This window comes from Argopecten irradians, chromosome 4, assembly GCF_041381155.1.
Source record: "Argopecten irradians isolate NY chromosome 4, Ai_NY, whole genome shotgun sequence".
Classification (NCBI taxonomy): domain Eukaryota; kingdom Metazoa; phylum Mollusca; class Bivalvia; order Pectinida; family Pectinidae; genus Argopecten; species Argopecten irradians.
The window spans coordinates 52,340,049-52,367,694 of NC_091137.1; the positions used below are offsets into that span (position 1 = coordinate 52,340,049).

The 27,646-nt window shown below is 41.4% G+C and overlaps 1 protein-coding gene across 4 annotated transcripts in view; it reads right to left on the reverse strand.

Moving 5' to 3' along the window:
• LOC138321988 (surfeit locus protein 1-like) overlaps positions 1–27,646 on the reverse strand; it is an 83,759-nt gene that overhangs the window by 37,763 nt on the left and 18,350 nt on the right. For all 4 annotated transcript variants that reach the window (XM_069266050.1, XM_069266049.1, XM_069266051.1 and 1 more), the window contains exons 2-4: positions 20,005–20,118; positions 19,619–19,740; positions 19,128–19,325 (exon numbers count right to left, since the gene is read on the reverse strand). In XM_069266050.1, the coding sequence (XP_069122151.1) occupies positions 19,128–19,325; positions 19,619–19,740; positions 20,005–20,118 (434 nt within the window). The remainder of the gene's footprint in view (positions 1–19,127; positions 19,326–19,618; positions 19,741–20,004; positions 20,119–27,646) is intronic.

Genomic DNA, 27,646 nt, shown 5'->3' on the forward strand with positions numbered 1-27,646 from the left:
ATGGTCCCCGACATTGTACATCTACACATGGTCCCTGACATTGTACATCTACACATGGTCCCTGACATTGTACATCTACACATGGTCCCTGACATTGTACATCTACACATGGTCCCTGACATTGTACATCTACACATGGTCCCTGACATTGTACATCTACACATGGTCCCTGACATTGTACATCTACACATGGTCCCTGACATTGTACATCTACACATGGTCCCTGACATTGTACATCTACACATGGTCCCTGACATTGTACATCTACACATGGTCCCTGACATTGTACATCTACACATGGTCCCTGACATTGTACATCTACACATGGTCCCTGACATTGTACATCTACACATGGTCCCCCGACATTGTACATCTACACATGGTCCCTGACATTGTACATCTACACATGGTCCCTGACATTGTACATCTACACATGGTCCCTGACATTGTACATCTACACATGGTCCCTGACATTGTACATCTACACATGGTCCCTGACATTGTACATCTACACATGGTCCCTGACATTGTACATCTACACATGGTCCCTGACATTGTACATCTACACATGGTCCCTGACATTGTACATCTACACATGGTCCCTGACATTGTACATCTACACATGGTCCCTGACATTGTACATCTACACATGGTCCCCGACATTGTACATCTACACATGGTCCCTGACATTGTACATCTACACATGGTCCCCGACATTGTACATCTACACATGGTCCCCGACATTGTACATCTATACATGGTCCCCAACATTGTACATCTACACATGGTCCCCGACATTGTACATCTATACATGGTCCCTGACATTGTACATCTACACATGGTCCCTGACATTGTACATCTACACATGGTCCCTGACATTGTACATCTACACATGGTCCCCGACATTGTACATCTACACATGGTCCCTGACATTGTACATCTACACATGGTCCCTGACATTGTACATCTACACATGGTCCCTGACATTGTACATCTACACATGGTCCCTGACATTGTACATCTACACATGGTCCCTGACATTGTACATCTACACATGGTACCCTGACATTGTACATCTACACATGGTCCCTGACATTGTACATCTACACATGGTCCCTGACATTGTACATCTACACATGGTCCCTGACATTGTACATCTACACATGGTCCCCGACATTGTACATCTACACATGGTCCCTGACATTGTACATCTATACATGGTCCCTGACATTGTACATCTACACATGGTACCCGACATTGTACATCTATACATGGTCCCTGACATTGTACATCTACACATGGTCCCTGACATTGTACATCTATACATGGTCCCTGACATTGTACATCTACACATGGTCCCTGACATTGTACATCTACACATGGTCCCTGACATTGTACATCTACACATGGTCCCTGACATTGTACATCTACACATGGTCCCTGACATTGTACATCTACACATGGTCCCTGACATTGTACATCTACACATGGTCCCTGACATTGTACATCTACACATGGTACCCAACATTGTACATCTACACATGGTCCCTGACATTGTACATCTATACATGGTCCCTGACATTGTACATCTATACATGGTCCCTGACATTGTACATCTACACATGGTCCCCGACATGGTCCCCGACATTGTACATCTACACATGGTCCCTGACATTGTACATCTACACATGGTCCCTGACATTGTACATCTACACATGGTCCCTGACATTGTACATCTACACATGGTCCCTGACATTGTACATCTACACATGGTCCCTGACATTGTACATCTACACATGGTCCCTGACATTGTACATCTACACATGGTCCCTGACATTGTACATCTACACATGGTCCCTGACATTGTACATCTACACATGGTCCCTGACATTGTACATCTACACATGGTCCCTGACATTGTACATCTACACATGGTCCCTGACATTGTACATCTACACATGGTCCCTGACATTGTACATCTACACATGGTCCCTGACATTGTACATCTACACATGGTCCCTGACATTGTACCGACATTGTACATCTACACATGGTCCCTGACATTGTACATCTACACATGGTCCCTGACATTGTACATCTACACATGGTCCCTGACATTGTACATCTACACATGGTCCCTGACATTGTACATCTACACATGGTCCCTGACATTGTACATCTACACATGGTCCCTGACATTGTACATCTACACATGGTCCCTGACATTGTACATCTATACATGGTCCCTGACATTGTACATCTACACATGGTCCCTGACATTGTACATCTACACATGGTCCCTGACATTGTACATCTATACATGGTCCCTGACATTGTACATCTACACATGGTCCCTGACATTGTACATCTACACATGGTCCCTGACATTGTACATCTACACATGGTCCCTGACATTGTACATCTACACATGGTCCCTGACATTGTACATCTACACATGGTACCTGACATTGTACATCTACACATGGTACCATGACATTGTACATCTACACATGGTCCCTGACATTGTACATCTACACATGGTCCCTGACATTGTACATCTACACATGGTCCCTGACATTGTACATCTACACATGGTCCCTGACATTGTACATCTACACATGGTCCCTGACATTGTACATCTACACATGGTCCCTGACATTGTACATCTACACATGGTCCCCGACATTGTACATCTACACATGGTCCCTGACATTGTACATCTACACATGGTCCCTGACATTGTACATCTACACATGGTCCCTGACATTGTACATCTACACATGGTCCCTGACATTGTACATCTACACATGGTCCCTGACATTGTACATCTACACATGGTCCCTGACATTGTACATCTACACATGGTCCCTGACATTGTACATCTACACATGGTCCCTGACATTGTACATCTACACATGGTCCCTGACATTGTACATCTACACATGGTCCCTGACATTGTACATCTACACATGGTCCCTGACATTGTACATCTACACTTGGTCCCTGACATTGTACATCTACACATGGTCCCTGACATTGTACATCTACACATGGTCCCTGACATTGTACATCTACACATGGTCCCTGACATTGTACATCTACACATGGTCCCTGACATTGTACATCTACACATGGTCCCTGACATTGTACATCTACACATGGTCCCTGACATTGTACATCTACACATGGTCCCTGACATTGTACATCTACACATGGTCCCTGACATTGTACATCTACACATGGTCCCTGACATTGTACATCTACACATGGTCCCCTGACATTGTACATCTACACATGGTCCCTGACATTGTACATCTACACATGGTCCCTGACATTGTACATCTACACATGGTCCCCGACATTGTACATCTACACATGGTCCCCGACATTGTACATCTACACATGGTCCATGACATTGTACATCTACACATGGTCCCTGACATTGTACATCTACACATGGTCCCCGACATTGTACATCTACACATGGTCCCTGACATTGTACATCTACACATGGTCCCCGACATTGTACATCTACACATGGTCCCTGACATTGTACATCTACACATGGTCCCTGACATTGTACATCTACACATGGTCCCTGACATTGTACATCTACACATGGTCCCTGACATTGTACATCTACACATGGTCCCTGACATTGTACATCTACACATGGTCCCTGACATTGTACATCTACACATGGTCCCTGACATTGTACATCTACACATGGTCCCTGACATTGTACATCTACACATGGTCCCTGACATTGTACATCTACACATGGTCCCTGACATTGTACATCTACACATGGTCCCTGACATTGTACATCTACACATGGTCCCCGAACATTGTACATCTACACATGGTCCCTGACATTGTACATCTACACATGGTCCCTGACATTGTACATCTACACATGGTCCCTGACATTGTACATCTACACATGGTCCCTGACATTGTACATCTACACATGGTCCCCGACATTGTACATCTACACATGGTCCCTGACATTGTACATCTACACATGGTCCCTGACATTGTACATCTACACATGGTCCCTGACATTGTACATCTACACATGGTCCCCGACATTGTACATCTATACATGGTCCCTGACATTGTACATCTACACATGGTCCCTGACATTGTACATCTACACATGGTCCCTGACATTGTACATCTACACATGGTCCCCGACATTGTACATCTACACATGGTCCCTGACATTGTACATCTACACATGGTCCCTGACATTGTACATCTATACATGGTCCCTGACATTGTACATCTACACATGGTCCCTGACATTGTACATCTACACATGGTCCCTGACATTGTACATCTACACATGGTCCTGACATTGTACATCTACACATGGTCCCTGACATTGTACATCTACACATGGTCCCTGACATTGTACATCTACACATGGTCCCTGACATTGTACATCTACACATGGTCCCTGACATTGTACATCTACACATGGTCCCTGACATTGTACATCTACACATGGTCCCTGACATTGTACATCTACACATGGTCCCTGACATTGTACATCTACACATGGTCCCTGACATTGTACATCTACACATGGTCCCTGACATTGTACATCTACACATGGTCCCTGACATTGTACATCTACACATGGTCCCTGACATTGTACATCTACACATGGTCCCCCATCTACACTGACATTGTACATCTACACATGGTCCCTGACATTGTACATCTACACATGGTCCCTGACATTGTACATCTACACATGGTCCCTGACATTGTACATCTACACATGGTCCCTGACATTGTACATCTACACATGGTCCCTGACATTGTACATACATCTACACATGGTCCCTGACATTGTACATCTACACATGGTCCCCTGACATTGTACATCTACACATGGTCCCTGACATTGTACATCTACACATGGTCCCCGACATTGTACATCTACACATGGTCCCTGACATTGTACATCTACACATGGTCCCTGACATTGTACATCTACACATGGTCCCTGACATTGTACATCTACACATGGTCCCTGACATTGTACATCTACACATGGACCCTGACATTGTACATCTACACATGGTCCCTGACATTGTACATCTACACATGGACCCTGACATTGTACATCTACACATGGTCCCTGACATTGTACATCTACACATGGTCCCCTGACATTGTACATCTACACATGGTCCCTGACATTGTACATCTACACATGGTCCCTGACATTGTACATCTACACATGGTCCCTGACATTGTACATCTACACATGGTCCCTGACATTGTACATCTACACATGGTCCCTGACATTGTACATCTACACATGGTCCCTGACATTGTACATCTATACATGGTCCCTGACATTGTACATCTACACATGGTCCCTGACATTGTACATCTACACATGGTCCCTGACATTGTACATCTACACATGGTCCCTGACATTGTACATCTACACATGGACCCTGACATTGTACATCTATACATGGTCCCTGACATTGTACATCTACACATGGTCCCTGACATTGTACATCTACACATGGTCCCTGACATTGTACATCTACACATGGTCCCTGACATTGTACATCTACACATGGTCCCTGACATTGTACATCTACACATGGTCCCTGACATTGTACATCTACACATGGACCCTGACATTGTACATCTACACATGGTCCCTGACATTGTACATCTACACATGGTCCCTGACATTGTACATCTACACATGGTCCCTGACATTGTACATCTACACATGGTCCCCGACATTGTACATCTACACATGGTCCCTGACATTGTAATATCTACACATTGTCCCCGACATTGTACATCCACACATGGTCCCTGACATTGTACATCTACACATGGTCCCTGACATTGTACATCTACACATGGTCCCCGACATTGTACATCTACACATGGTCCCTGACATTGTAATATCTACACATGGTCCCTGACATTGTACATCTACACATGGTCCCCGACATGGTCCCCAACATTGTACATCTACACATGGTCCCTGACATTGTACATCTACACATGGTCCCTGACATTGTACATCTACACATGGTCCCTGACATTGTACATCTACACATGGTCCCCGACATTGTACATCTACACATGGTCCCTGACATTGTACATCTACACATGGTCCCTGACATTGTACATCTACACATGGTCCCTGACATTGTACATCTACACATGGTCCCTGACATTGTACATCTACACATGGTCCCTGACATTGTACATCTACACATGGTCCCTGACATTGTACATCTACACATGGTCCCTGACATTGTACATCTACACATGGACCCTGACATTGTACATCTACACATGGTCCCTGACATTGTACATCTACACATGGTCCCTGACATTGTACATCTACACATGGTCCCTGACATTGTACATCTACACATGGTCCCCGACATTGTACATCTACACATGGTCCCTGACATTGTACATCTACACATGGTCCCTGACATTGTACATCTACACATGGTCCCTGACATTGTACATCTACACATGGTCCCTGACATTGTACATCTACACATGGTCCCTGACATTGTACATCTACACATGGTCCCTGACATTGTACATCTACACATGGTCCCTGACATTGTACATCTACACATGGTCCCTGACATTGTACATCTACACATGGTCCCTGACATTGTACATCTACACATGGTCCCTGACATTGTACATCTACACATGGTCCCTGACATTGTACATCTACACATGGTCCCTGACATTGTACATCTACACATGGTCCCTGACATTGTACATCTACACATGGTCCCTGACATTGTACATCTACACATGGTCCCCGACATTGTACATCTATACATGGTCCCTGACATTGTACATCTACACATGGTCCCTGACATTGTACATCTACACATGGTCCCCGACATTGTACATCTATACATGGTCCCCGACATTGTACATCTACACATGGTACCCGACATTGTACATCTACACATGGTCCCTGACATTGTACATCTACACATGGATCCACTGACATTGTACATCTACACATGGTCCCCGACATTGTACATCTACACATGGTCCCTGACATTGTAACATCTACACATGGTCCCCGACATTGTACATCTACACATGGTCCCCGACATTGTACATCTACACATGGTCCCCGACATTGTACATCTACACATGGTCCCTGACATTGTACATCTACACATGGTCCCTGACATTGTACATCTACACATGGTCCCTGACATTGTACATCTACACATGGTCCCTGACATTGTACATCTACACATGGTCCCTGACATTGTACATCTACACATGGTCCCTGACATTGTACATCTACACATGGTCCCTGACATTGTACATCTACACATGGTCCCTGACATTGTACATCTACACATGGTCCCTGACATTGTACATCTACACATGGTCCCTGACATTGTACATCTACACATGGTCCCTGACATTGTACATCTACACATGGTCCCTGACATTGTACATCTACACATGGTCCCTGACATTGTACATCTACACATGGTCCCCGACATTGTACATCTACACATGGTCCCTGACATTGTACATCTACACATGGTCCCTGACATTGTACATCTACACATGGTACCCTGACATTGTACATCTACACATGGTCCCTGACATTGTACATCTACACATGGTCCCTGACATTGTACATCTACACATGGTCCCCTGACATTGTACATCTACACATGGTCCCTGACATTGTACATCTACACATGGTACCCGACATTGTACATCTATACATGGTCCCTGACATTGTACATCTACACATGGTCCCCGACATTGTACATCTACACATGGTCCCCGACATTGTACATCTACACATGGTCCCTGACATTGTACATCTACACATGGTCCCTGACATTGTACATCTACACATGGTCCCTGACATTGTACATCTACACATGGTCCCTGACATTGTACATCTACACATGGTCCCTGACATTGTACATCTACACATGGTCCCCTGACATTGTACATCTACACATGGTCCCGACATTGTACATCTACACATGGTCCCCGACATTGTACATCTACACATGGTCCCTGACATTGTACATCTACACATGGTCCCTGACATTGTACATCTACACATGGTCCCTGACATTGTACATCTACACATGGTCCCTGACATTGTACATCTACACATGGTCCCTGACATTGTACATCTACACATGGTCCCTGACATTGTACATCTACACATGGTCCCCGACATTGTACATCTACACATGGTCCCTGACATTGTACATCTACACATGGTCCCTGACATTGTACATCTACACATGGTCCCTGACATTGTACATCTACACATGGTCCCTGACATTGTACATCTACACATGGTCCCTGACATTGTACATCTACACATGGTCCCTGACATTGTACATCTACACATGGTCCCTGACATTGTACATCTACACATGGTCCCTGACATTGTACATCTACACATGGTCCCTGACATTGTACATCTACACATGGTCCCTGACATTGTACATCTACACATGGTCCCCGACATTGTACATCTACACATGGTCCCTGACATTGTACATCTACACATGGTCCCTGACATTGTACATCTACACATGGTCCCTGACATTTGTACATCTACACATGGTCCCTGACATTGTACATCTACACATGGTCCCTGACATTGTACATCTACACATGGTCCCTGACATTGTACATCTACACATGGTCCCTGACATTGTACATCTACACATGGTCCCTGACATTGTACATCTACACATGGTCCCCGACATTGTACATCTACACATGGTCCCTGACATTGTACATCTACACATGGTCCCCGACATTGTACATCTACACATGGTCCCTGACATTGTACATCTACACATGGTCCCTGACATTGTACATCTACACATGGTCCCTGACATTGTACATCTACACATGGTCCCTGACATTGTACATCTACACATGGTCCCTGACATTGTACATCTACACATGGTCCCTGACATTGTACATCTACACATGGTCCCTGACATTGTACATCTACACTGTCCCGACATGTACATCTACACATGGTCCCTGACATTGTACATCTACACATGGTCCCTGACATTGTACATCTACACATGGTCCCTGACATTGTACATCTACACATGGTCCCTGACATTGTACATCTACACATGGTCCCTGACATTGTACATCTACACATGGTCCCTGACATTGTACATCTACACATGGTCCCTGACATTGTACATCTACACATGGTCCCTGACATTGTACATCTACACATGGTCCCTGACATTGTACATCTACACATGGTCCCTGACATTGTACATCTACACATGGTCCCTGACATTGTACATCTACACATGGTACCCGACATTGTACATCTACACATGGTCCCTGACATTGTACATCTATACATGGTCCCTGACATTGTACATCTACACATGGTCCCTGACATTGTACATCTACACATGGTCCCTGACATTGTACATCTACACATGGTCCCTGACATTGTACATCTACACATGGTCCCCGACATTGTACATCTACACATGGTCCCTGACATTGTACATCTACACATGGTCCCTGACATTGTACATCTACACATGGTCCCTGACATTGTACATCTACACATGGTCCCTGACATTGTACATCTATACATGGTCCCCGACATTGTACATCTATACATGGTACCTGACATTGTACATCTACACATGGTCCCTGACATTGTACATCTACACATGGTACCTGACATTGTACATCTACACATGGTACCCTGACATTGTACATCTACACATGGTCCCTGACATTGTACATCTACACATGGTCCCTGACATTGTACATCTACACATGGTCCCTGACATTGTACATCTACACATGGTCCCTGACATTGTACATCTACACATGGTACCCTGACATTGTACATCTACACATGGTCCCCGACATTGTACATCTACACATGGTCCCTGACATTGTACATCTACACATGGTCCCTGACATTGTACATCTACACATGGTCCCTGACATTGTACATCTACACATGGTCCCTGACATTGTACATCTACACATGGTCCCCGACATTGTACATCTACACATGGTCCCTGACATTGTACATCTACACATGGTCCCCTGACATTGTACATCTACACATGGTCCCTGACATTGTACATCTACACATGGACCCTGACATTGTACATCTACACATGGTCCCTGACATTGTACATCTACACATGGTCCCTGACATTGTACATCTACACATGGTCCCTGACATTGTACATCTACACATGGTCCCTGACATTGTACATCTACACATGGTACCTGACATTGTACATCTACACATGGTCCCTGACATTGTACATCTACACATGGTCCCTGACATTGTACATCTACACATGGTCCCTGACATTGTACATCTACACATGGTCCCTGACATTGTACATCTACACATGGTCCCCGACATGGTCCCCGACATTGTACATCTACACATGGTCCCTGACATTGTACATCAACACATGGTCCCTGACATTGTACATCTACACATGGTCCCTGACATTGTACATCTATACATGGTCCCCTGACATTGTACATCTACACATGGTCCCCGACATTGTACATCTACACATGGTCCCCTGACATTGTACATCTACACATGGTCCCTGACATTGTACATCTACACATGGTCCCTGACATTGTACATCTACACATGGTCCCCGACATTGTACATCTACACATGGTCCCTGACATTGTACATCTACACATGGTCCCTGACATTGTACATCTACACATGGTCCCCGACATTGTACATCTACACATGGTCCCTGACATTGTACATCTACACATGGTACCCGACATTGTACATCTACACATGGTCCCTGACATTGTACATCTACACATGGTACCCTGACATTGTACATCTACACATGATCCCTGACATTGTACCACATGGTCCCTGACATTCTAAATCTACACATGGACCCTGACATTGTACATCTACACATGGTCCCTGACATTGTACATCTACACATGGTCCCTGACATTGTACATCTACACATGGTCCCTGACATTGTACATCTACACATGGTCCCTGACATTGTACATCTACACATGGTCCCTGACATTGTACATCTACACATGGTCCCTGACATTGTACATCTACACATGGTCCCTGACATTGTACATCTACACATGGTCCCTGACATTGTACATCTACACATGGTCCCTGACATTGTACATCTACACATGGTCCCTGACATTGTACATCTACACATGGTCCCTGACATTGTACATCTACACATGGTCCCTGACATTGTACATCTACACATGGTCCCTGACATTGTACATCTACACATGGTCCCTGACATTGTACATCTACACATGGTCCCTGACATTGTACATCTACACATGGTCCCTGACATTGTACATCTACACATGGTCCCCGCCATTGTACATCTATACATGGTCCCCGACATTCTACATCTACACATGGTACCCGAATTTGTACATCTACACATGGGCCCTGACATTGTAATATCTACACATGGTCCCTGACATTGTACATCTACACATGGTCCCTGACATTGTACATCTACACATGGTCCCTGACATTGTACATCTACACATGGTCCCTGACATTGTACATCTACACATGGTCCCTGACATTGTACATCTACACATGGTCCCTGACATTGTACATCTACACATGGTCCCTGACATTGTACATCTACACATGGTCCCCGACATTGTACATCTACACATGGTCCCTGACATTGTACATCTACACATGGTCCCTGACATTGTACATCTACACATGGTCCCTGACATTGTACATCTACACATGGTCCCTGACATTGTACATCTACACATGGTCCCTGACATTGTACATCTACACATGGTCCCTGACATTGTACCACATGGTCCCTGACATTCTAAATCTACACATGGACCTTGACATTGTACATCTACACATGGTCCCTGACATTGTACATCTACACATGGTCCCTGACATTGTATATCTACACATGGTCCCTGACATTGTACATCTACACATGGTCCCTGACATTGTACATCTACACATGGTCCCTGACATTGTACATCTACACATGGTCCCTGACATTGTACATCTACACATGGTCCCTGACATTGTACATCTACACATGGTCCCTGACATTGTACATCTACACATGGTCCCTGACATTGTACATCTACACATGGTCCCCTGACATTGTACATCTACACATGGTCCCTGACATTGTACATCTACACATGGTCCCTGACATTGTACATCTACACATGGTCCCTGACATTGTACATCTACACATGGTCCCTGACATTGTACATCTACACATGGTCCCTGACATTGTACATCTACACATGGTCCCTGACATTGTACATCTACACATGGTCCCTGACATTGTACATCTACACATGGTCCCTGACATTGTACATCTACACATGGTCCCTGACATTGTACATCTACACATGGTCCCCGACATTGTACATCTACACATGGTCCCTGACATTGTACATCTATACATGGTCCCCGACATTGTACATCTACACATGGTACCTGACATTGTACATCTACACATGGTCCCTGACATTGTACATCTACACATGGTCCCTGACATTGTACATCTACACATGTCCCGACATTGTACATCTACACATGGTCCCTGACATTGTACATCTACACATGGTCCCTGACATTGTACATCTACACATGGTCCCTGACATTGTACATCTACACATGGTCCCTGACATTGTACATCTACACATGGTCCCTGACATTGTACATCTACACATGGTCCCTGACATTGTACATCTACACATGGTCCCCTGACATTGTACACTTACACATGGTCCCTGACATTGTACATCTACACATGGTCCCTGACATTGTACATCTACACATGGTCCCTGACATTGTACATCTACACATGGTCCCTGACATTGTACATCTACACATGGTCCCCTCTGACATTGTACACTACACATGTCCCTGACATTGTACATCTACACATGGTCCCTACATTGTACATCTACACATGGTCCCTGACATTGTACATCTACACATGGTCCCTGACATTGTACATACATCTACACATGGTCCCTGACATTGTACATCTACACATGGTCCCTGACATTGTACATCTACACATGGTCCCTGACATTGTACATCTACACATGGTCCCTGACATTGTACATCTACACATGGTCCCTGACATTGTACCTACACATGGTCCCTGACATTGTACATCTACACATGGTCCCTGACATTGTACATCTACACATGGTCCCTGACATTGTACATATACACATGGTCCCTGACATTGTACATCTACACATGGTCCCTGACATTGTACATCTACACATGGTCCCTGACATTGTACATCTACACATGGTCCCTGACATTGTACATCTACACATGGTCCCTGACATTGTACATCTACACATGGTCCCCTGACATTGTACATCTACACATGGTCCCTGACATGTACATTACACATGGTACATGTACATCTAACATGTCCCTGACATTGTACATCTACACATGGTCCCTGACATTGTACATCTATACATGGTCCCTGACATTGTACATCTACACATGGTCCCTGACATTGTACATCTATACATGGTCCCTGACATTGTACATCTACACATGGTCCCTGACATTGTACATCTACACATGGTCCCTGACATTGTACATCTACACATGGTCCCTGACATTGTACATCTACACATGGTCCCTGACATTGTACATCTACACATGGTCCCCGACATTGTACATCTACACATGGTCCCTGACATTGTACATCTATACATGGTCCCTGACATTGTACATCTACACATGGTCCCTGACATTGTACATCTACACATGGTCCCTGACATTGTACATCTACACATGGTCCCTGACATTGTACATCTACACATGGTCCCTGACATTGTACATCTACACATGGTCCCTGACATTGTACATCTACACATGGTCCCTGACATTGTACATCTACACATGGTCCCCGACATTGTACATCTATACATGGTCCCTGACATTGTACATCTACACATGGTCCCTGACATTGTACATCTACACATGGTCCCCGACATTGTACATCTACACATGGTCCCTGACATTGTACATCTACAAATGGTACCCGACATTGTACATCTATACATGGTACCCGACATTGTACATCTATACATGGTCCCTGACATTGTACATCTACACATGGTACCCGACATTGTACATCTATACATGGTCCCTGACATTGTACATCTACACATGGTCCCTGACATTGTACATCTATACATGGTCCCTGACATTGTACATCTACACATGGTCCCTGACATTGTACATCTACACATGGTCCCTGACATTGTACATCTACACATGGTCCCTGACATTGTACATCTACACATGGTCCCTGACATTGTACATCTACACATGGTCCCTGACATTGTACATCTACACATGGTCCCTGACATTGTACATCTACACATGGTCCCCGACATTGTACATCTACACATGGTCCCTGACATTGTACATCTACACATGGTCCCCGACATTGTACATCTACACATGGTCCCTGACATTGTAATATCTACACATGGTACCCTGACATTGTACATCTACACATGGTCCCTGACATTGTACATCTACACATGGTCCCTGACATTGTACATCTACACATGGTCCCTGACATTGTACATCTACACATGGTCCCTGACATTGTACATCTACACATGGTCCCTGACATTGTACATCTATACATGGTCCCTGACATTGTACATCTACACATGGTCCCTGACATTGTACATCTATACATGGTCCCCGACATTGTACATCTACACATGGTCCCTGACATTGTACATCTACACATGGTCCCTGACATTGTACATCTATACACATGGTCCCTGACATTGTACATCTACACATGGTCCCCTGACATTGTACATCTACACATGTCCCTGACATTGTACATCTACACATGGTCCCCGACATTGTACATCTACACATGGTCCCTGACATTGTACATCTACACATGGTCCCTGACATTGTACATCTACACATGGTCCCTGACATTGTACATCTACACATGGTCCCTGACATTGTACATCTACACATGGTCCCTGACATTGTACATCTACACATGGTCCCTGACATTGTACATCTACACATGGTCCCTGACATTGTACATCTACACATGGTCCCTGACATTGTACATCTACACATGGTCCCTGACATTGTACATCTACACATGGTCCCTGACATTGTACATCTACACATGGTCCCGACATTGTACATCTACACATGGTCCCTGACATTGTACATCTACACATGGTCCCTGACATTGTACATCTACACATGGTCCCTGACATTGTACATCTACACATGGTCCCTGACATTGTACATCTACACATGGTCCCTGACATTGTACATCTACACATGGTCCCTGACATTGTACATCTACACATGGTCCCTGACATTGTACATCTACACATGGTCCCTGACATTGTACATCTACACGTACATGGTCCCTGACATTGTACATCTACACATGGTCCCTGACATTGTACATCTACACATGGTCCCTGACATTGTACATCTACACATGGTCCCTGACATTGTACATCTACACATGGTCCCTGACATTGTACATCTACACATGGTCCCTGACATTGTACATCTACACATGGTCCCTGACATTGTACATCTACACATGGTCCCCGACATTGTACATCTACACATGGTCCCTGACATTGTACATCTACACATGGTCCCTGACATTGTACATCTACACATGGTCCCTGACATTGTACATCTACACATGGTCCCTGACATTGTACATCTACACATGGTCCCCTGACATTGTACATCTACACATGGTCCCTGACATTGTACATCTACACATGGTCCCTGACATTGTACATCTACACATGGTCCCTGACATTGTACATCTACACATGGTCCCTGACATTGTACATCTACACATGGTCCCTGACATTGTACATCTACACATGGTCCCTGACATTGTACATCTACACATGGTCCCTGACATTGTACATCTACACATGGTCCCTGACATTGTACATCTACACATGGTCCCTGACATTGTACATCTACACATGGTCCCTGACATTGTACATCTACACATGGTCCCTGACATTGTACATCTACACATGGTCCCTGACATTGTACATCTACACATGGTCCCTGACATTGTACATCTACACATGGTCCCTGACATTGTACATCTACACATGGTCCCCTGACATTGTACATCTACACATGGTCCCTGACATTGTACATCTACACATGGTCCCTGACATTGTACATCTACACATGGTCCCTGACATTGTACATCTACACATGGTCCCTGACATTGTACATCTACACATGGTCCCTGACATTGTACATCTACACATGGTCCCTGACATTGTACATCTACACATGGTCCCTGACATTGTACATCTACTACACATGGTCCCCGACATTGTACATCTATACATGGTCCCTGACATTGTACATCTATACATGGTCCCCGACATTGTACATCTCTAACATGGTCCCTGACATTGTACATCTACACATGGTCCCTGACATTGTACATCTACACATGGTCCCCGACATTGTACATCTACACATGGTCCCTGACATTGTACATCTACACATGGTCCCTGACATTGTACATCTACACATGGTCCCCGACATTGTACATCTACACATGGTCCCTGACATTGTACATCTACACATGGTCCCTGACATTGTACATCTACACATGGTCCCTGACATTGTACATCTATACATGGTCCCTGACATTGTACATCTACACATGGTCCCTGACATTGTACATCTACACATGGTCCCCGACATTGTACATCTATAACATGGTCCCCGACATTGTACATCTACACATGGTCCCTGACATTGTACATCTACACATGGTCCCTGACATTGTACATCTACACATGGTCCCTGACATTGTACATCTACACATGGTCCCCGACATTGTACATCTACACATGGTCCCTGACATTGTACATCTACACATGGTCCCTGACATTGTACATCTACACATGGTCCCTGACATTGTACATCTACACATGGTCCCTGACATTGTAATATCTACACATGGTCCCTGACATTGTACATCTACACATTGTCCCCGACATTGTACATCCACACATGGTCCCCGACATTGTACATCTACACATGGTCCCTGACATTGTACATCTACACATGGTCCCCGACATTGTACATCTACACATGGTCCCTGACATTGTACAATCTACACATGGTCCCTGACATTGTACATCTACACATGGTCCCCGACATTGTACATCTACACATGGTCCCTGACATTGTACATCTACTACACATGGTCCCTGACATTGTACATCTACACATGGTCCCTGACATTGTACATCTACACATGGTCCCTGACATTGTACATCTACACATGGTCCCTGACATTGTACATCTACACATGGTCCCTGACATTGTACATCTACACATGGTCCCCGACATTGTACATCTACACATGGTCCCTGACATTGTACATCTATACATGGTCCCTGACATTGTACATCTACACATGGTACCCGACATTGTACATCTACACATGGTCCCCTGACATTGTACATCTACACATGGTCCCTGACATTGTACATCTATACATGGTCCCTGACATTGTACATCTACACATGGTCCCTGACATTGTACATCTACACATGGTCCCCTGACATTGTACATCTACACATGGTCCCCGACATTGTAATATCTACACATGGTACCCTGACATTGTACATCTACACATGGCCCCCCAACATTGTACATCTACACATGGTCCCTGACATTGTACATCTACACATGGTCCCTGACATTGTACATCTACACATGGTCCCTGACATTGTACATCTACACATGGTCCCTGACATTGTACATCTACACATGGTCCCCTGACATTGTACATCTACACATGGTCCCTGACATTGTACATCTATACATGGTCCCTGACATCGTACATCTACACATGGTCCCTGACATTGTACATCTATACATGGACTCTGACATTGTACATCTATACATGGTCCCTGACATTGTACATCTACACATGGTCCCTGACATTGTACATCTACACATGGTCCCTGACATTGTACATCTATACATGGTCCCTGACATTGTACATCTACACATGGTCCTTGACATTACACATGGTCCTTGACATTGCGGTGTCTCCTTATATATCAGAAGTGCATGAATAAAGATATTTGTTAGATTAGTATCTACTACATTAATTTTGTATGGAGAAATTTCGCCACAAGGACCTTACCTTTGTTTATACCTGTGAATTGACCATCTTTCCTAAATTATATTAAAGAGACAATTCACTCAGGCAAATTCTTTTACATAACCAAGAAGCAAAATATAGCATATATGTATTGTTCTACATTTCTTATGAAACATATAATGTAAAACATTGACAAATTCCACGACATTGTTAAGTTTTTTAATTAATATCGTTGACATATCAAATCGTTGATCAATACGATTAAGCAGGTACAATATTGACTCTGTACCCATACCCGAGCTAAAGTCACGCACGTTAAGCAAATGAACTACATAAGCACTGAGAATGTGATAAATTGATTTTTAGGCAAGACAATTCACCTAATAAGGTAAACACACTACTGTCAGAGCGATTTCAGCAGTTCTAGCCAAAAGTTGCATTACTTTACGAGCAAGGGACAGGGTTCGCCATACAAGAAGTTCGACCACAGTGTGTAAATTTCACACACATGTCACCACCATGGGCTTTTCAGGCATATATCACAGTAAAACCGTCTGATCTAATTTCCATTAGAACTGGTTTTATCTTATATTTATACAAATTTTAATGTTCTCTTAGACGGAATTGTCCCTTTAAATAAGTCTAGATGTTTTGAATAGAATGAGATGGAAATTGCACTCGTTAGGTTTCAAGGTCCAAGGTCTGATGGTCTATACATGGTAAAATATAAACACTGAAACTTTAAATCTCGCAATATCACTGTACAGAAATAAGACACAGACAATGACATGGTATAATTTAGCATAAATCAAGGAAATGTCAACTCACATTCTGTCTTTAAGTTTAAATGGCGTAACAACCAGCATTCCTCCACGACTTGGGGTGACTCCCATGCCCTTCACCTCTGATACATGTGTATGCTGGACATTTGGCCGAGGGTAAATAAATCGCTCCAAGTTGTGGTCAAATTCCCCAACCACTCTGACAGGTGTGTATTCCATGTCCTTGTCCTGAAGGTCCTCTAAACTTAATATCACAAACAAGTAATTAATGTACCAAACATCCAATACAACACATAAATGCATATTACTGGCCTAAAGTCATGTTTTAACAACCTAACTCTGATACTTTCATATTGATTTATAAATCTTTGATAAATCTTTTTCTCTGATATCCAAGTTATGATTTTAAAAGGTCATTTTAACAGTTAAGTAATTTTAAATTCTGTACTTGAATGTGCTAATTTCATATTCAAATGGCTATTACAAGCATTATCAATAAAGATTTTTCATTTCTTTTCTACACTAGTGGTTACATACTTGTCAGGTAATGGAATAGGTGTGGAAGTCACTTTTCTTTCCATGTAAGCTATTTTCCCTTCTTTCCATTCTTTACGGTAAACCTGCCATGTTCCTAAACTAAATGTTACAGCTGGAACAGTCTGGAAATAAAATAGCAATAGGTGTTGCATCCAATTGTAATTAAAACAAAAGAACACAATTAATACAATACTATATGCACCTTTAATAGTTCAACTATATGTACACATTTACTTAAGGTTCCAAGTTATAACTAAAACATTCTTCATTTAATATACAAGTAATTTTAATTCAGAAGTGGAAAATGTAGAGAGACATTAGAAGATATGTAAAATGAATCCCATATGTAAATCTATATTAGGTTCCTTTGCAGGAAAATAACTCACAAGCCATGCTACTTCAGTAAGCATCCTTTGTAGGAATGGTACTTGTGCTTTCTGTCTTGAGGCTTTATAACATCTCACACTTTCAGGTTTGGATTTCAAATGTAGCTGCCTCCACTGCAAATATATATATAAAACCAGAAATATCAAGAGGCCCAGAGGGCCTATATCACTCACATAGATTATCTAGTAATTAACACAAAAAATCTTATAATTGGAAATAGCCAAATTGACCCTTTTGGCCCCGCCTCTTAGGTCCCGAGGGATCAGCCCACCATTTGTACAATTTAAAATCTCCAATCCATAAGAACTCTTACCACACAGGGTCAGCTCTTTTTAATATATATTCCAAGTACGAGATGAAAGAAATATCTATGATACAATACATTATAAACCATTTCTCCATCTAAGCGTCATGTAACACAGAATTTAGATTGTTAAACAGTCCCCTAGTGGTGAGCTGATCTTAGCAGAAAGCTTAAAATGCCTAGCAGATTTAAGACATCTCGAGTCATTGTTACAACCCATGCTTCAAAACTTTATTAAACTCAATTATTGAAATGTAAATTTATTTTGATTTATGAAAAAATATTAATGGATGCTGAGTCTCTATATATGTTTCTGATCCATGTCTGAAATCGCAAAATCATGTATTCGTGGAATATAAGAGATTTACAGTATATATATGGTGCAATAGAATTAAAACAATATCCCCCTAAACACTAGTTAACAGCTAAAACAATATCCCCCTAAACACTAGTTAACAGCTAAAACAATATCCCCCTAAACACTAGTTAACAGCTAAAACAATATCCCCCTAAACACTAGTTAACAGCTAAAACAATATCCCCCTAAACACTAGTTAACAGCTAAAACAATATCCCCCTAAACACTAGTTAACAGCTAAAACAATATCCCCTAAACACTAGTTAACAGCTAAAACAATATCCCCCTAAACACTAGTTAACAGCTAAAACAATATCCCCCTAAACACTAGTTAACAGCTAAAACAATATCCCCCTAAACACTAGTTAACAGCTAAAACAATATCCCCTAAACACTAGTTAACAGCTAAAACAATATCCCCTAAACACTAGTTAACAGCTAAAACAATATCCCCCTAAACACTAGTTAACAGCTAAAACAATATCCCCCTAAACACTAGTTAACAGCTAAAACAATATCCCCCTAAACACTAGTTAACAGCTAAAACAATATCCCCTAAACACTAGTTAACAGCTAAAACAATATCCCCCTAAACACTAGTTAACAGCTAAAACAATATCCCCCTAAACACTAGTTAACAGCTAAAACAATATCCCCCTAAACACTAGTTAACAGCTAAAACAATATCCCCCTAAACACTAGTTTAACAGCTAAAACAATATCCCCCTAAACACTAGTTAACAGCTAAAACAATATCCCCCTAAACACTAGTTAACAGCTAAAACAATATCCCCCTAAACACTAGTTAACAGCTAAAACAATATCCCCCTAAACACTAGTTAACAGCTAAAACAATATCCCCCTAAACACTAGTTAACAGCTAAAACAATATCCCCCTAAACACTAGTTAACAGCTAAAACAATATCCCCCTAAACACTAGTTAACAGCTAAAACAATATCCCCCTAAACACTAGTTAACAGCTAAAACAATATCCCCTAAACACTAGTTAACAGCTAAAACAATATCCCCCTAAACACTAGTTAACAGCTAAAACAATATCCCCTAAACACTAGTTAACAGCTAAAACAATATCCCCCTAAACACTAGTTAACAGCTAAAACAATATCCCCCTAAACACTAGTTAACAGCTAAAACAATATCCCCCTAAACACTAGTTAACAGCTAAAACAATATCCCCCTAAACACTAGTTAACAGCTAAAACAATATCCCCCTAAACACTAGTTAACAGCTAAAACAATATCCCCCTAAACACTAGTTAACAGCTAAAACAATATCCCCTAAACACTAGTTAACAGCTAAAACAATATCCCCCTAAACACTAGTTAACAGCTAAAACAATATCCCCCTAAACACTAGTTAACAGCTAAAACAATATCCCCCTAAACACTAGTTAACAGCTAAAACAATATCCCCCTAAACACTAGTTAACAGCTAAAACAATATCCCCCTAAACACTAGTTAACAGCTAAAACAATATCCCCTAAACACTAGTTAACAGCTAAAACAATATCCCCTAAACACTAGTTAACAGCTAAAACAATATCCCCCTAAACACTAGTTAAACAGCTAAAACAATATCCCCCTAAACACTAGTTAACAGCTAAAACAATATCCCCCTAAACACTAGTTAACAGCTAAAACAATATCCCCTAAACACTAGTTAACAGCTAAAACAATATCCCCTAAACACTAGTTAACAGCTAAAACAATATCCCCTAAACACTAGTTAACAGCTAAAACAATATCCCCCTAAACACTAGTTAACAGCTAAAACAATATCCCCCTAAACACTAGTTAACAGCTAAAACAATATCCCCCTAAACACTAGTTAACAGCTAAAACAATATCCCCCTAAACACTAGTTAACAGCTAAAACAATATCCCCCTAAACACTAGTTAACAGCTAAAACAATATCCCCCTAAACACTAGTTAACAGCTAAAACAATATCCCCCTAAACACTAGTTAACAGCTAAAACAATATCCCCTAAACACTAGTTAACAGCTAAAACAATATCCCCCTAAACACTAGTTAACAGCTAAAACAATATCCCCCTAAACACTAGTTAACAGCTAAAACAATATCCCCCTAAACACTAGTTAACAGCTAAAACAATATCCCCCTAAACACTAGTTAACAGCTAAAACAATATCCCCCTAAACACTAGTTAACAGCTAAAACAATATCCCCTAAACACTAGTTAACAGCTAAAACAATATCCCCCTAAACACTAGTTAACAGCTAAAACAATATCCCCCTAAACACTAGTTAACAGCTAAAACAATATCCCCCTAAACACTAGTTAACAGCTAAAACAATATCCCCCTAAACACTAGTTAACAGCTAAAACAATATCCCCCTAAACACTAGTTAACAGCTAAAACAATATCCCCCTAAACACTAGTTAACAGCTAAAACAATATCCCCCTAAACACTAGTTAACAGCTAAAACAATATCCCCCTAAACACTAGTTAACAGCTAAAACAATATCCCCTAAACACTAGTTAACAGCTAAAACAATATCCCCCTAAACACTAGTTAACAGCTAAAACAATATCCCCCTAAACACTAGTTAACAGCTAAAACAATATCCCCCTAAACACTAGTTAACAGCTAAAACAATATCCCCCTAAACACTAGTTAACAGCTAAAACAATATCCCCCTAAACACTAGTTAACAGCTAAAACAATATCCCCCTAAACACTAGTTAACAGCTAAAACAATATCCCCCTAAACACTAGTTAACAGCTAAAACAATATCCCCCTAAACACTAGTTAACAGCTAAAACAATATCCCCTAAACACTAGTTAACAGTTAAAACAATATCCCCTAAACACTAGTTAAGCCGTCGGTAGCCGTGATCGCTAATGCGCTGGCAGGAATCGCCAGATGCATTCCAGCTAGTCCACTAAAACTGACCATATATATAATCGCAGGCTCAAAATTCTGATTGATCGCCTGTTTATGGTCATCTACCTACTGCTCTTGAAAAGGCGGGGATTGTAATACAAATCTGGCGACAGCAATTTTGGGAATTCGACATGTTGGTTTGGGGTCAAATATGCCTTTGGAACTCACTTTAATACATGTCACATCCAAACGAATCACATTTTAAAACGATGCTATGTCCCTAGTTATGCTCGAGACATCCAAGAATCAGGGTTTGGTAGCCATCTTTGAAGACCAAAAGTTAATTTTAACAGCCAATCAGAATCGCCAAATTTCACTGGAAATCGATCCCAGCTGTCTGATTGGGTGTTAAAATTAACTTTCAGTCTTCAAAGATGGCTACCCAAACATTGATTGGGACGTCTCGAACATAACTAAGGTTTGGTTTGATTAGTTGAACGTCCTATTAACAGCCAAACTGTGGAAATTGTCAAATTAAATCTTTGGATCAACAACACATAGTGAATATGATACATTGTGTTTAGTAAATATTAAATATCAAAGAAACACAATTTAACAAAGCATGACAATTTATTGACTCGTGCCCTATCCGGGCCTCGAACTGACGATCTACGGCACCCAATCGCCTAGCCAAACATAGCTGCGCCTTCTACCACTGCGCCACATCCACATCCCCAAAAAAGGATGTTTCAATGACGAAGTGATCCACAGTTCCACATTTCCACAGTGATCATGTCAGCATATCGAACCGACTATCACTTCGTCATTGAAACATCCTTTTTTGGGGATGTGGATGTGGCGCAGTGGTAGAAGGCGCAGCTATGTTTGGCTAGGCGATTGGGTGCCGTAGATAGTGAGTTCGAGGCCCGGATAGGGCACGAGTCAATAAATTGTCATGCTTTGTTAAATTGTGTTTCTTTGATATTTTGTATATATATATATGTAGCGGGATTGGACTGGGTCGATCATCGGTGACCAGGTAGCTCAGTCGGTAGAGCACTCGGCTAGTGTTCTGAGGGTCCCGGGTTCGAATCCCGGTCTGGCCGCTACATTTTCTCCTCTCCTGTTAGAAAATTGGCGCCCAACTACAGTTGGTAGTAGACTAAAGGTTTCACCCTTGTGCACACGGAGTGCACGAGGTTTAGACTACAGGTAGACACGGAGTGCACGAGGTTTAGACTACAGGTAGACACGGAGTGCACGAGGTTTAGACTACAGGTAGACACGGAGTGCACAAGATTTAGACTACAGGTAGACACGGAGTGCACTACGTGTGAACACGGTGTCCACTACAGGTGGACATCGTGTCCAGGTACATTGAGACCTAGACAGACAAGGTGATGAGTTACAGTTAGGGATCGGGGAAGAATAAGTTCTTCAATTTGAAATAATATATAATTATAATTTTCAAGTGTTTATCTTTTTTCTAAATTACAACATCTACAATTTAATGTACAGTATATATAACTATATAAAACGATATTTTTTTAGTATACATGAATAAAACCTTTTCACTACAAAAGTAATAAAGATTATTTTATATTCATTAAGTATATGCCTATTTAATTTTATATCAGTAGTTTCCATTTCATATCTTAAATTGTCTATATTACGTTTTCAAAAGTCAATGTTTTATGGGTAAATTGCATGAAATATATATATATATATCATTTACATGAAATAGTAAATACAAGCATTTTCACAAGTCAAAAACAACTTTGAATTGCAGCAAAAACCAGTCCTATTGTGCGTTTGAGACACTTTTTCTTTTATAATAAGCTATCAGTAATACAATCATATACCGGGTAATACATAGCTTTTAAATAAAAAGATTTGGTGCCTATCAATCAGTTATCTAGCGATACCCTTGTAGATCGTCTTTCATTAAAATATATACACTTTTATAACATTTTTCTTGCTATTTTTAAGTTCTAAAAGTATTGTACGTAAAAATAGCTTAATTACATATTCTTTATTAAAAACTGCACGTCTTTAAAAGATCATGCAGAATTAAATCCACTTCAAACTTTATGACGTTCTCCACTAATTGGTGGCTAGTTTACCTACAAGTACCCAATTCAGCTTGTTTTGATTCTTAATTACCGGTACACACAATATGTTTATGATCCCAACCCCGCAAGTTATCTTGACCGTATATTGCGTCATGGTCCAATAATTATAATTTGTCAAGCATACAGGTAAGCCACAGTATCCAGCTATACAGGTGCCTCAATGTAACCATCGATAGATGGCCAGAGGGCAGAATCGTTTCCTTCTGTGTTTGTGCGGCTTTATGAGTATGGGGGCAGAATCTTTATATAATATGTGATTTTAGAATTGTTTCTATGGAAGTTTGGTAAGACAAACAAATATACTTTACCGTTTAAAAATCATATAGGTTCATGAGTTTGAAACACATAAGTACCATTCTTATTAGATACATGTACATGCTTGTTGTAGAGCCTGGGTAAACATGTACACCGTTTCCCGGGGGTTGGGGGTGTGTGGGGAGGGGGGGTGGCAATTATTGTCATGACAGGCAGCCGTGAAGTGGAGCTGACGGGAGCTGTACTATGCGTAAATCAAGCATGTCAGTCACAACCTTGAATTTACCAATAATACATGTATATATTATAATCAAAATTAATTTAGATTAGGTACTTATTCAACATTGTAATATGGTATTTTATATACATAGTCATGATAATCAGGTTTCTGATATATGTAAAAAGCCAGTTTGAAAAAAATTAAATTAATGAAAAGATATTGGATGAAATATATTCCAATAATCTTGAAATAAATGTTTTAGTTAATTATACACCTGGTATTTAGATTATTTTTAATTTTAATTTATAAAGCTTCATTATCAAATAAATTAAAATGCACTACCATTAAAACACATATCCCTACCAGAGATTTAAATAGTATGTTTAAATCTCTGTCCCTACTGACTAGCATTGTTGTATAACTGTACGTATTTGTGTGATGAGTACAATGTATGTATGTAGAGAGGCTGCCACCTAGGTACAGCATGCTATAAATAGACCTCCTGGGGTTGGGATAAGGTACTACATGTATACAGGTGTTGTTAGTCTGGGATACACTTGACTGAACATATTGAAGGGTGCCCAAAGAAGGCCCCAGGCTCCTGGCCCCACTCTGACAAATGTTAGGTAATTTAGATTATCATGCCCGTGTGGTTGATGGAACAGTCTGAAGACCAAGTGACCATGGCAACTGCAGTCCTAGCCTAGGGGTCTGTCTTTCGAGCAGGCAAATATTAAGTGTACAATATACTACATGTATGGATCATACATTGTTATCACGTAACTCAAATTCAGAATCTAATCAACAACTATGAATCTACAGTTTAAATTGGTAGAAGTTGGATTTATTTTGATTCTGTCTGTTAGATTTGTTATCAGGCATGTGACCTACATTTTAGCGATCGGTCCTTTGAACAGTGTCGATGCTGACGAGCAGCCACATGCCCGATACTAAATTTTTGCTGTCTTAAGCCAGTGCTTACAGGTTCCTCAATCGGTTGACACAATAAAATGTAATTTCTAATGCCGATTTTTAACGTCTATGGACGATTTCTCATTTTTCCAATGCTTTGCAACGCGCCAGGTTCCATGTAGCAAATGTATACGTATTATACATTTGACAGTATTAAAACTATTTCACGCACCTTGCCGTTTAGAAAACTATATTCCATACATACATAGTTAAACATTTTATGAATAATTTATTTGTTTATGTTTATATATCCTTGCTTTTATTATGCCCATCAATATATTCTTTTTAATCAAAATATTTTGCCGATCAAAATATCTCTTTGGCGACGATTTGCTTACACTGAAAATCTTACTCCACGCAAAGTTCATCACTTTATGCGTTCGAAAAAGAATTTCATCTTTAAACTACATATCACTAGCTAAGAAAAATAGTTTTTACTGGGAACTATCCATTGATGAGACATAACCAGAACGTGGTTTACCGTACGCAGTTAATTTGCAACACAGTTAATTTGCTTTTGTAA